This window comes from Mchenga conophoros, linkage group LG7, assembly GCF_057382185.1.
Source record: "Mchenga conophoros isolate Kocher_MC1m ecotype Shallow Benthic linkage group LG7, M_conophoros_male_GT1.1, whole genome shotgun sequence".
In the NCBI taxonomy this organism is placed as follows: Eukaryota; Metazoa; Chordata; class Actinopteri; order Cichliformes; family Cichlidae; genus Mchenga; species Mchenga conophoros.
In genome coordinates, this window is record NC_140532.1 from 41,561,442 (window position 1) to 41,574,139 (window position 12,698).

The 12,698-nt window shown below is 40.9% G+C and overlaps 1 protein-coding gene across 1 annotated transcript in view; it reads right to left on the bottom strand.

The window, feature by feature from the left end:
• The window catches only part of bcr (BCR activator of RhoGEF and GTPase), an 82,193-nt gene that overhangs the window by 23,497 nt on the left and 45,998 nt on the right, over positions 1 to 12,698 (bottom strand). Inside the window, exons 2-4 of the mRNA XM_085279322.1 lie at positions 10,987 to 11,171; positions 5,693 to 5,797; positions 3,658 to 3,843 (exon numbers count right to left, since the gene is read on the bottom strand). Of these exons, the coding sequence (XP_085135448.1) occupies positions 3,658 to 3,843; positions 5,693 to 5,797; positions 10,987 to 11,171 (476 nt within the window). The remainder of the gene's footprint in view (positions 1 to 3,657; positions 3,844 to 5,692; positions 5,798 to 10,986; positions 11,172 to 12,698) is intronic.

A 12,698-nucleotide genomic window follows, 5' to 3' on the forward strand; every position in this document is an offset into this window, starting at 1 on the left:
AAGTAGCTTTCATAGTCCTGCAATCCCCAGTCCTGCCCTGGGCCACACAATCTGCGACACAGCGGAAGCCATTCAGAGCGTGACAGTTTGACTGTGTCTGCCAGCCACTTCCACACACAACAGCACTGAGGCTTACCAAATGCAGCTACAGTATCATAGCAGAAAATGCCTTTGGGTGATGAAAAGAACTGCTTAGGTGTCTGGATTTTTCACTTCCGGATTTGTCCCTTTGTGACAGTATGTGTGTAATCCACAGTGGAAAACAACATTAAGAAAACAGCTTCATGACAGACTATGGTCATTCTATGAGGAAGCTGAATTTGCCCTCAGTTAGTTAAGCCTTCTGACACATATGAGAAAGACAAAATTAAAAAAAATCAGTGTGGTCTATGTCGACATAATAATACAAGAACAGACAGAATGAAAAAACTTTAATTCTGTTTTAAGTTTAATGAAAGAATCTAGTCCTATGGTGCTACCTCAGTGCTTTGAGTGCCAACACCAGTACACTGACATGCTCACAATGAAACCACCAATATGCCACAATATTTCAGTTTATCAAGTTAGCAGGCAACACTTGCTCATCAGATCTAAACACAAAGCGAACTGAGGCTTGCAGTGAACCAAAGTGAACCAGAGATTTTGATTTGATGGTGGCACAGAAGTTATTATACTTTTTCACACAGTGCATGCATTTGTAAAACGATTCAATTTTTGTTCTGTTTTTTCTTCATTATTTTTTCTAGGCTTCACTTAATGTCTTTGAAGTCGCTGCTTTTCAGCAATTGCTAATTGATTAAAGTCAAAATAAGTCTTGAGGTAGAAATTATGCTCCTCACTAAAGATTAATAACAATTATGACTTTTTATCAACGGGGCTGATATACTGGTCGGTAATAGCCATTTGCTGATATATCATTATCAGCATTAATAATGACCAACAAATAAAAATTAACAAAATTTAAAAAATTGCCAGGAGAAACACCCTTCAATCATGTTATGAGCGTTGTTGCAGTTCTTTGCCCACCAGAGGGCACTATACAACTTCCCTATTGACGCACAGGTTTGGAACACAATACAGCCAGCTGATGGCTGGAAGGTGGAGCTTAAACAAGTAATTTCCTGTGACAATAAAATTATATTTCTAAATTGCACTGTCATACTGTCTTAGTGAGGACTCGTAAATAACTACACGTAACAAATGTTAGGGAAATCTGTTTCAAACCTATGGCCAATTTAGGATTGCCAATTACTCCAAAACATCCATGTCTTTGGATTGTGGGAGGAATCAAATCCAACGGCCCAGGCTGGCCATTGGATTTGAACCCAGGACCGTCTTGCTGTGAGGCACCCGTGTCTCACAGCAAGAAGTGTTTACTTTAAAAAAATACTCTTGAATTTCTTTTTTTCTTAAAATTCATGCTGAGCTTCTCCTAAAAGGCTGAACAAAATTTCACATCAATCCATCCAAAATTAAATAATAATAATAATAATAATCAGTCTGGATCATGATGGTGGCTCTAGCATCGAACATTATCAGAGTCACAACAGTACCATGGCCGAAAGCAAAAATGTGTCATCAGGTTTTTTTTGTTTCTTCTTGAAATGCTCAGAGACAGTTTATCAGTTTGCCTGGCTGTCTTCATGGTGCAAAGCCTTAACTTTGTTGCTGTGTGTGAGGGAGCAGCAGAAACATGAGCATGATTCTGCCCTATTTTCAGTCTTCAAACACTATTCTCTGACAGTCATGCTCATAGTCTGTCACTGATGCTTTGGCACTTCCTCTTTTCTCTCCGATTCTCGCCTTCTTCCTTCTGATGTTTTACGATTCGTAAGCCTGTCTCTCCTCAAAGATTTCAGAGTCATGGTAAGACAGCTCTATCACAGTTGCAGCAGCCTAAATCTTCTTGCCTAGTCAACTCCTACCTCCTCTCAACCCTCCCTACCCCCCAGTCCTTGTCTGTATCACCTCCTCTCCTCTCAACTAATCCCCGTCCCTCCTTCTCTTTCTAATGCAGACTGTCATCCAACATTTTCTCCCTTTCCCCCCCTCTTCAAGGCTCAGCATGGTCACCTTTTGACTTTTATTAACTATAGTCTGGAGAAGGGAAGTGTATGAGGTAGTAAATGTATAAGCATGAGAGCATCAATCTAAAGATGTCTATTTACAGTTACAGTGTTAGTAACAATAGTTACTGTAGCTACACCAGACTGTCAAGGTGGGGAAAGAAAGAAAAAACACAAAATGAAAACGAGTGACGTAATTGCTGAGCCAGACAAAGAAGCTCTCTAAATATATGGGCAAACTAGCACCAGTCTATGGAAATACTAGCTACACCTTCCAATTTAAGTTCAAATGAAATCTAATATAGTCAAAAATGAAGTTCTTAATTGACATAATCCTCTGGGGGGCCCCAGAGGTCAAATTTGCCCTTCATTCAACCTTGCTCGGCAACCAGTGAAGAAGTCATTATTCTACTGGTGCCTCTTTGTGTCTTGTAGGATGCCAGTCTGCCAGATTTAACATGCAGCGTTCCTTTCAAACACATCTCACAGCTAACAATCGCTCTGCTCAATAATTAACATCAGAACCATGTCATCTCTTTAATGTTAGAGGTGACCGTGAAGCAGTTTTATTAGATAGAAGTTCAGTGTGAACAAGGAGGATGGATACAACAATTTGATGGACTGGATTTTCATGTTTGCTTATTTGACATGAAGACAAAACCAATTAAATTCTTATTTCTTAGCCAAGCCACAAGGGGCGCCTCCCAAGATAAGTTAATGAGAATAAGATGGAGGGAGGGAGAGAGAGAGAGAGTGTATGTGTGTGTGTGTTTCTGAGAAAGAGAGAGAGGCTCCTATTTATAGCAGCTTCTTCTAGACGTGAAACACACAGTGCTGTGATGGTCTCAGCTGCCTGAGGCAGAAAGGCGGCATTGTGAAAGACGCTTGCACCTCCCTCAGTGTGTGTGTGTGTGTGTGTGTGTGTGTGTGTGTGTGTGTGTGTGTGTGTGTGTGTGTGTGTGTCCAAGCACAAGTGAGTCAGAGGGGGAGAGGGATAGAGAGAGACAGTGCAATGGAGGGAGACACGAGTGGGAAAGGAGCAGTATTTCTAAGAGAATTAACAAATGATTCATTGTGGGTTAATTGACCCATTGTGAAAATGATTGAACAGACCCAGTGTAGATTTGGCCCTGACATCCTGGGAAGGACAAAAACGGCTGTTTAGGCGGAAATGTGGGGGGGGAGATGATTCAGAATCAGTTTGTTTGGAATTTAATATGATAATAAGAGCTTTACTCCAAAAATCAAATTACTTTTACTATTGGTTTAAGAAATTCAGCTTTTCATGGAAGCCTTCCGATGGAAGAAATAACATTACTCTGAGTAATGGAGCCCTAGTGAACCCTGTTGGTTTGTTTGGGGTCAGAAATGCAGCTGTAGCTGTTCTTATCAGTGCTGTCAAGTTTTTTTGGGTGGCCCATATTGTCAAGTTTTATTAGGGGTAATGTCAAGCAGTTACACAGAGGGACATTTCTGCTGTCAAGGGTACACACTCTAACAAACACCCTACAACCCCCCACCCTTTGACTCATTTCTCTCTCTGGCTATGAGCTCTAAAGGCGCACTAAAGGTAACTACGCTCCAGCCTTACTAGTTTCTGGAAGAGGTCCCCGACTCTCTGATGGTGGCTCCACTGCTGGACACGAGGCAAAAGTCCATCGTAGAACTCTTTGTGGATCTCGTAGAGCTCAGGCACTTTGAAGAAGATGGTTTCTATCTGGGCCACGGTAAGCACTGGTTGGGATGTTGTAGCAGCAGCCTTCAGAGGCTTCATGGGCTGAGGAGGACCAAGAGAGCAGATATAAATTTACTTTATTGTGTTTATTATGTTAGAAGCATTCTATAGATCTTATAGAAAAAATAAAAAATATGACTAGATTAAGTGACTGTTATATTGCACTACTATAATGTATGAACTAATTCAGATTTAAAGTAAACAGTAAAAGACTTTTACAGGTTACACTTTGGTATCACATATTCTACACCAAGGTGTCTTTTGTTTCAAGTATGGTACATTTTTCTTTGTCATACTCATCAGTATTAAAACAGCAACAAGGAGGCTTTACAGGTTTTACTGCTACCTTACCTGCCTTATCTGATCTGGGATAACCAGTAACATGTACGGTATTGTTAGGATACAATTACCGACCACTGTATTAGGCACACCTTTTCAAATCCTTTTATGCCTGAAACAAACATTTAGGCATGTAGACACACTTAGGATGACCAGCTGAAGTCCAAACAGAGCACCAGAATAGAGAAGAAAGATGATTTTATGACGCTGAATGGTTGTCGGTCCCAGAAGAGCTGGTGTGAGAGTTTCAGACGCTGCTGATCTGTTGATCTGATCTTAGATTTTCTCACACAACCGTCTCTATTGTTCACAGACAATGGCCCAAAAGAAGAGAGCTGCAGTTCTCTGTGTGAAAATGTCTCGTTGATGTCAAAGGTCAGAGGAAAATGACTGCTTTGAGCTGATAGGAATAGCAACAGTAACTCAAATGACTACTTGTTACAATCAAGGTAACAGAATAGCCGTTCTGAAACTTTGAAGCAGATGGGCTACAGAAGCAGAAGACCTCACCGGGCGCCACTTCTGTGAGCTAAGAACAGGAAGCTGAGGGTACAATTTACACAGGCTCACCAAAATTGGACTACAGATGCCTGCTGTGATGAATCTGCCACATTGCCACAAATGCCAGAAAATTCCTGTAAGGAAATCGACGATACTATCGGAACGGATATGAGGGAATGTACAAAGAAGTGGAAAAACTAGAGGGACAAATATTTCTGCCCCTGAAAAAAATCTTACCCCAACAAAGAGCAGAGACCCAGGAAATAAAATAAAATCAAACAACGTTGTTTGTACTTGCTGGCACTGCATATAAAACACCAGGACACAACCACACGCTTAATTAACACATGCGTGGTGCATAAGGATAAATGCCGGCAAAGACATAAACCACTGGAGTAGGTTACGTCACAGACTTCACAAAGATTCCCTGCAGAAGTCTAAACCAGAGCTTAGTACCTACTCAGCAGTATTTAAATGCCTCAGTGTGTTTATCTTCTTACTGGTATTTCTAGCAGCTTTACTGCACCATGTCACAAAGCTCAAATCATCACTTGTTTCTTGAATATGACAGCTCACTGTACTCAAATGGCCTCGACAGTCACCAGATCTCAATCTAATAGAGCACCTCTGGGATGTGGTGGACAGAAGATTGATGAGCAGCTGACAAATGCTGCCATGTCAATATGGACCAAAAGAATGTTTCCTTGTTGAGTCTTCGCCACAAAGAATTAAGTCAGTTTGGAGGGCAAACCTACTACTACTAACACTAACTTGGTGTACCTAATAAAGTGGCCAGTGAGAGTACTGTTTAAGCATCTATAAGTTAGGGGGACGTTAATGTTAGCTGCCCCTTCAGTAGACCAGCAAAGGGACAAATAGTATTTCTAAACAATCTACTAAACATTTGAAAAGCTTCTGTATATCTAAAGCTTTCACTCTCATACTCAAAAACCAATCATTTCCATTGTAAACACTCATATTTCCTGAGCAGTTGGTAGATTGATTATATACTGGACATTATGAGGACATTAAAAGTGATGTGTGTTCTCACCAGAAGCAGTGCCTCCAGATGACTGAGATATGTTTCCTCGGTGGCCAAGATCCCAGACAGGACCCACTTCCTCATCTCCAAACCTTTTTCTAGGTCACACTCGGTCTGTAACAAACACACAGAGAATAACGTTTCAAGAACACCCAGTAACGCAATGTGATGTACAACTGTTTGCTTAGCCTAACTTATTCTTTTGCTTATTTAAAATATTTTAGGAACTATTTTCACACTGCAAGCCCTTTGCTTCTTTTGTGACTATGTTACAACATCAAAACATAACATCCTATTATTTATATGTATATATTTGGTAAAGGACCTTTCATGCTGCTTCTGTGCGCCTGAGTCCAGGAAAATTAAACACCTTCCGAAAATCATCCCTGGTTGCCTCTCCGTTCCCTTCAGCTGAGTCAAAGCTCGCTGAAGGGCATAGATATGAAAAAATAAAAGATAAACTCCCCGGGTTGCCTTGATTAACCACCAAATCTGAAATAACTCAAACGGGCAGGGTCACCAAGGACAAGAAAAAAACGGCTGCGGTATAAATATGTGTATGTATGAGTGTGTTTGTGTGTTATGGGAGAGGCAAAAGCATGTGAGAAGATGCAGAAAAATAATTTACAAAGCCAGATGCAGACAGAGATGTGTGTATACATTAGGTTTTTTGTTTACACATCTTTACACTGAGACACACAAACCTTTTTCCTGGTAGTTGTGACTGCATGAGCTTGGGATTAAACCAGTGAAACAGCCCTGGATCATCATTAAACGCATTTGGATGCAGCATGAATGATGACCATAATTAGTGGAAATTAGTGGATGAATATCAGCTGAACAGGTAAAATTGCATTAAGTAATAACATCTTCTTTTTATTACTCTTCTTTAATCATTTTTTCTTGCTGTTTTTACCTGTAACTACCTTAACAGTAAAAACAGCATTAAAAAAACAGCATAAAAAAAACAACAGTATTAAATACAATATTCATAAAAGCTATTTTTGTTTTATATTGATTTGTTACTAAATACAGTTATGTTATTTTGAAAATTATATAAATGCTTGTCAGGAACGTTTATGTCTGCCTGTGCACCATGCATGATGCTCGTGTGAACTGCTTTTACATGCATACATGACTACTTGGATGTGTGTGGGCGTACATGCATTTATTTAAATGAAGGGGTAAATGGGTCTGAAACCTGTTTCCATGGCCACTGCATAAGCAGATGCTTACACAGATCTCAGGGGACTGTTACAAGCCAGAAGATTATGAAATGCTCCAGGATTTTTATGGACTCCATTACACAGGAGTCCATTACCACCATAGTTTCTGCCGGGCTCAATATGCTTTTATATGTCGTCAGTTTGATTCAGTAGCCTGCTACAAACACGTTCTCAACTCTTCACGTTTATTTTACATCAGCAAATTGACTGAATGAACGAAAAAAAAAAGATTAAACAGAACTATTAACAACCGGTCGTTTGGACAGGTATGAAGATATATGTGTAGTCTTTGCTCTTCCTTGTGTAATATATTTAATATTTTGTAGATCTATTTACTGAGAGCAAAAAGAAAATTGTGCTGGGTAGACCAGGGCGTGTAATCCAATGTAATTGGATGTTAAAAAAATGTATGGCTGTCCAGGTTTTGAATACAATATTTTACTCTCTGCTGTAATTTCTTAGCATGTTAGTTAATGATGTCCAAGTTATTATTGGAATGAGGCAAAAAGTAGATCCTAAGATGCAACTCAAGGATTTCTATAATTTAATATTCTGCTATTATCCCGATTTCTCATTTGCTCCAAAAATATTGGATCTTCATCCAACTGTCTTGTACTCACAGTTTCTACTGCACAGTATACTACACTGTTTCTCACCTTATCATTTCTGTGGTAGACATGTAACATGCATCACGCAGAGCCTTCTAGGTATCTGGACTGAATGTAAGAACATTAGGTTCCCACGAAAGCCGATAATGAAGTATATTATGTGTAGATACTAACACAGTCAAAAGAGGTAAATGTTTGTCTTTACAAACAAAAGTGCATCGTAAGATGAGATGTGTATTTATGATATATACTTATCATTTTCAGTTAAAATTTCAGAAGACTAAAGAAGTGTCTGTGTGCATGTTTGGTTATGAAATAAGTAAAAAAAGAAAACATATTCTCCCTGCAGTGTACATAAGAAGCAATAAAAATAATATTTGACACTTAAATCTACACTTAAACCTCTTCAGCCCCAGCATCACTTAGCTGGAGTTCAGCCTGGCATGTTTTTAAGAATTCTGATGTACACTGGGTTTGTTTAGCAACATGTTTCTTTTTATTTCTTTTTATTTAGTGGACTCACAGATGGGACGGACAACAGTGACTGCGATAACAACAACCCCACATTTTATCAACCCTTTTCAATTTTCATTTTCTAATCTGTGTAGCATCCTGTTCTGCTATCCCTGGCTTTTTGAAAAGCCTAACGCGATTGGCTCCTAGCGCCACATCGGCTATGTAGTGGAGGTGTAGGTCTTCAGTCAGATAAGACACACACTGATGGTGCACATGCTGCTCATTTAGAGTATTTCTGCTGATCGAGCAGAAAATAAAGCTTACTGCACACCTTAAGTGTGGGCCATAAGAGAGAGGAGTTAGTTGTTTTAATATACAGGGGCTCATGAACTAGGATGATCCACGGGGAGGTCAAAGCACAAGCAATTACCTGCAACATCTTCAATTTAAATCTGGCAGCAGGCCCCAGCATGATACTGCGGAGGTGCTACACATTGCTCACCAGACCCACGCGTATGTGCTGACGCTGTGTCGCGCCACTTGAATAGAAATATGTGGTTAATGGAGCTACTCTTGTTCATGTTTGCGCTGGTGTCAGTCACTTAGCCTGGCCCCAGTTGTGAAGAAGACCCAAATCATTATCGTGCATGACCGACGGCTTCCCTGGATAACTGTAGCCTGAGGGCTCTGCAAACAAACACAGGACTATGAATCCAGCTGGAAGGCTCTGTCGCACTACAGTAAAAATATGGAAACTTCCTTACAACTAGGAAAAATCTGGGTTTGCCTGGGGACTGCACTGATTTTCTTTTTTTTCCCTGTCAGCAACTAACTGTAAGACTAATTGGCCATCCAGAGGTTGAGTGTCTATCACCCACAACCTCTGGGTGACTCATTTTCAATGAAAAGATGACTGCATAGATCAGCTGGTGGGAAGCACCCTGTCTACAAATAATCAGACTTAGACTGGCATTTATTCCCTAACTTATTGCAGTCAATCTGAGTCAGTCTGTTCCAGTGAGCACGACTCATTTTCAGCGATCAGGTGACTCGCCAGCCAAATATTTTATAGAAAAGCAAGGTTGGAAAGTTCCTGTGTCATTTTGCAGTCAAATCTATGAGGTCGTGGCTGGAATCTGAATGTAAGTAGTTAATGTGTGTTTCTTTGTATGCAGACAGAAACTGATTTATGATTTGTGCAGATTTATCACAGTTAATTGACAGTTAGTTGCCAGTTTGACCCCATTCAATCACAGACTGGTCATTTTATCACCATCATGAAGCAGTAAAGCTACTTTAAAGATGGCAGCTGACTGCAAAAGGTCGCAGTCTTGGTCTCGAGCAACAAGATTGCAAGTTCATTGTACGTGGTCACAGTAATTTTGGTCATGCTGCAATCTCCAAACAGTTTTGTGACCGCAGCATAAGTCTCTTGAAATTTCTCCTATTAAATACAGACATAATAACGCATCATTACCACAAACTTGATGGGAAATTAAGCAGAGTGAACTCTGTAGGTTCACTCTGTAGATGTCATAAAGTACACTATGATCATGCAGAAACACAGATAGCACACGTGGTCAGTGTTTTTGGTAAAACAGTTTAAGGATGTTATTGAATTTTCAGCAAACTTCTGATCAGTGACCCTCTTTTCCCTTTCAAGTGCTGGGCAGAGCCAGATTGTGAGTGAACAAGAGCCCAGAGCACTCTTAAATTAAATCAGCAGAATTACTGAAAGTGATGACTCATGACAGTGACATCACTAAACCATCAGTTCCCCCTGAGCCAATCAGAGCTTGCCTGGACTCTGACTCATCAATTAGAAAAGCAGAGTGGGGTGACGTTTGAAGACAGATTGTTCAAGGGCAAATCAAGGATGATGGTAACTCCATTTTGAGAACATTGATTGTAAGCCTGTGGGGAATTTGTTGATGGATATTTGCCACAGTGCATAATGTATTTATCCAGCCATCAGACGATGCATCTACAGGCTCTAAGCATGTAGTGTTGAATTTCTTTTTTCCATACAAACAGAAGGATTGTATGTGTCCAAATGCAAGCTAAGTATGTGTGCGCAAATTAAAACCACCGGGTGTTAAACCTCACAGGTCAAAGGTCGGTGCAGTCAAGGGGCACGTTTATTGACATTTTCAAGCCATCAATCAGTCTGACAGTCGCTTGCTCACCAGTACAGACAGTGAGCAAAGATTGAAGGGGCAGAGTAACCGATACAGCTTCATGACCACTGATGCAATTACTTCCTCCAAGGGCACAGGAGGTAGAGGCAGTAGAGGCAGCATTAGCTTATTATATTCTCCCAAGATACCCCTCTATTGTAATTGAACCTATGGCTACAACATGTTTATCTGGTATATACTAGCATTTGGTACACAAAGTCCTTTGCTTCCACTGAGGACTGCATCATAGAACATATATAAATAACATAGAATAAATACAGATGACAAGAAAAACAGGTTGTGAGTCTGTGTCTGTGTGCGCACACATGTATCCTCTCCCTTATAACCTTTGAAGAGCAGACGTCACAGATCACTGGTTTTCACTGCAGACGAGGAAGGAGGTCGCGTAAGAGGATGAAGGCAGCGATGTGGTGATTGAGGTGATAGGTAATTCTGCCTAATACACTAGACGAAAAAAACCCTGACTCTTAAGGCGGATGGGTTTCTTCACTGGATGACTGCTTCGGGAGCTATGAGGCAGGAGATATGTCCCTTATCAATCTCCTTTAAACAGCAGATATGGTTTTTCAATTGAAGACTTTTAGACAGAATGGGATTGTTCTAAGAATAGATTAGCCCAATTCCTGCTCTGCAATGGGAAAAAAATAATGTATGCAAGAATGAGCACAGTTTACCAGCGAGATTTGTTTTTGCTCTGTCTGCAGCTAAGTTGCTGAATCACTTGAGGAGACGTGAGAAAGCTTGGCATTTGGATTAGATGTGAGCATCAAAGTCTGCTTTGTCAACAACAGGACACGCCCAGATGTCATACTGACCGATTTGGAGGACTCCAGCGATCCGGAGGACAGAGTGTCCCGGCTGCTACGGCTCTTGGAGCTGAGGTGAGGAGATGACGACGGCGAGTCATCGATGTACGGCAGGATGTCGTGGTGCCTTCGCTGCTCCTCTGCTCGGTCTGCGTCGTAACCGTATGTGGGAGGGGTCCCGGTGAAGTGACCATCTGTGATGGGAGAAATTCAAACTTTAAGTTAGTGTTGTGTTGTGTTAGTGTTGAATTTTCTTGAGATTTTTGTGATTTGTGATGTTTTTAATTTCTGTGCTGCAGTTCCTTGTAATGTACTTTAAGCTGGCTGATTACTGGATTACTAATAAACCGCAGATTAAATGATGTCTGACTGCTGTACTTAAGCATGTCACTGACAGTTGTGACTGCTGAAACAACAGTTAAATAAAATGTAGAGTGTACAGTTAACAGCCTCTTCCCTTTAAACTCAATTGAAGCCATCTTTTTAAGACATTTTTTTGCTCTTCTAATCACTAAATTCATACCACTACAAATAAGTGTTCTGCTTGGTACTTAAGTATCACGACAAAAGTCGCTAGATGTGCCTGGCAGGGTCACTAATTAATGCAATTCTGGAAAGTGAGGCAGACAAAACGAATTCCCCCCTCCTGCGTCTTTCTTCACATATATTCGCACAAAAACCTAAAGCTTGGAGAGAAAACACTTGAAAAGGCCAACTACAAACTGGGTCAAGGTGCAAATAATTTGAGCACCGAGCGCAGCATCTCGAGGGAAATTTTAATAACCTCCCCTTGACCTGCTTCTACAGCGGGTGCTATCACTCTGCAGGAATAAATGCCTCTGCCACAAAGTGCTTTTGCCTGTGATCATGAGTGTTGGCCTTTGCAAAGAGGAGTGGGAGAGGCAGAATTAACAAGAAACAAAGGTCAGAACGTTGGATGCAAACAAACTGACCCATTTTATAAAGCCTCTAAGTGAGAAAATACATGCGCAGTTCAGGTTGTAGATTCCATTTATCAAAGTTCTTCCAGGATGAAGAGGTACAGTCAGCCCTTCGGGGAATGTGGTGTGCAACAGCTGAAGGGAAGACATCATGCATCTCCTGAGTGTCACAGAAGAGCTTTTTACTCATCTCCTCCCACTCCTACTGTACATTCAACAGAGCTGCACTTCTCACAGAACTAGCTGTGCCTCCTCACACAGTGCTGACTCACACCAAAAACATGCTGCTCCACTGTGCAGTGTCACAAACATGCACACATATCCTTCAGTCATATCAGTTATATCGCTTTAAAACACGTTCAGCTAACATCTGATCGAGTATTTACTGTCTGATATCTCCGATGCACCTACTCTCTCTTTTCATAGCATTCTGTGAATCGTATACCAGCACACAGGGCAGTGAACAATGGCAGTGTGTCCATAGCCCGTATGACCTTCAGCCCACCCACCATTTGCTCCAAGTACTCGCTGCTGCTTGTGGGTTAGCACTGCCCACTGGGCCTGCTTTGTCCAGTGGCACTGAGCCAGGCAAAGACCAACATAAAGGTTTCATGTTTGTGTCTGGTGAAAATAGTTTCTTCGCCCCAAATGCCAAATCCTTCAGAAACCCAAACCTAGTAGAGTAATAAGCATTTTTCATTCACATACAGCTTTTAAATACACTGTGGCTGTTATTTTTGCAGCACTTGCATGTATCTTGTTGGAAATACTGTATTTCTT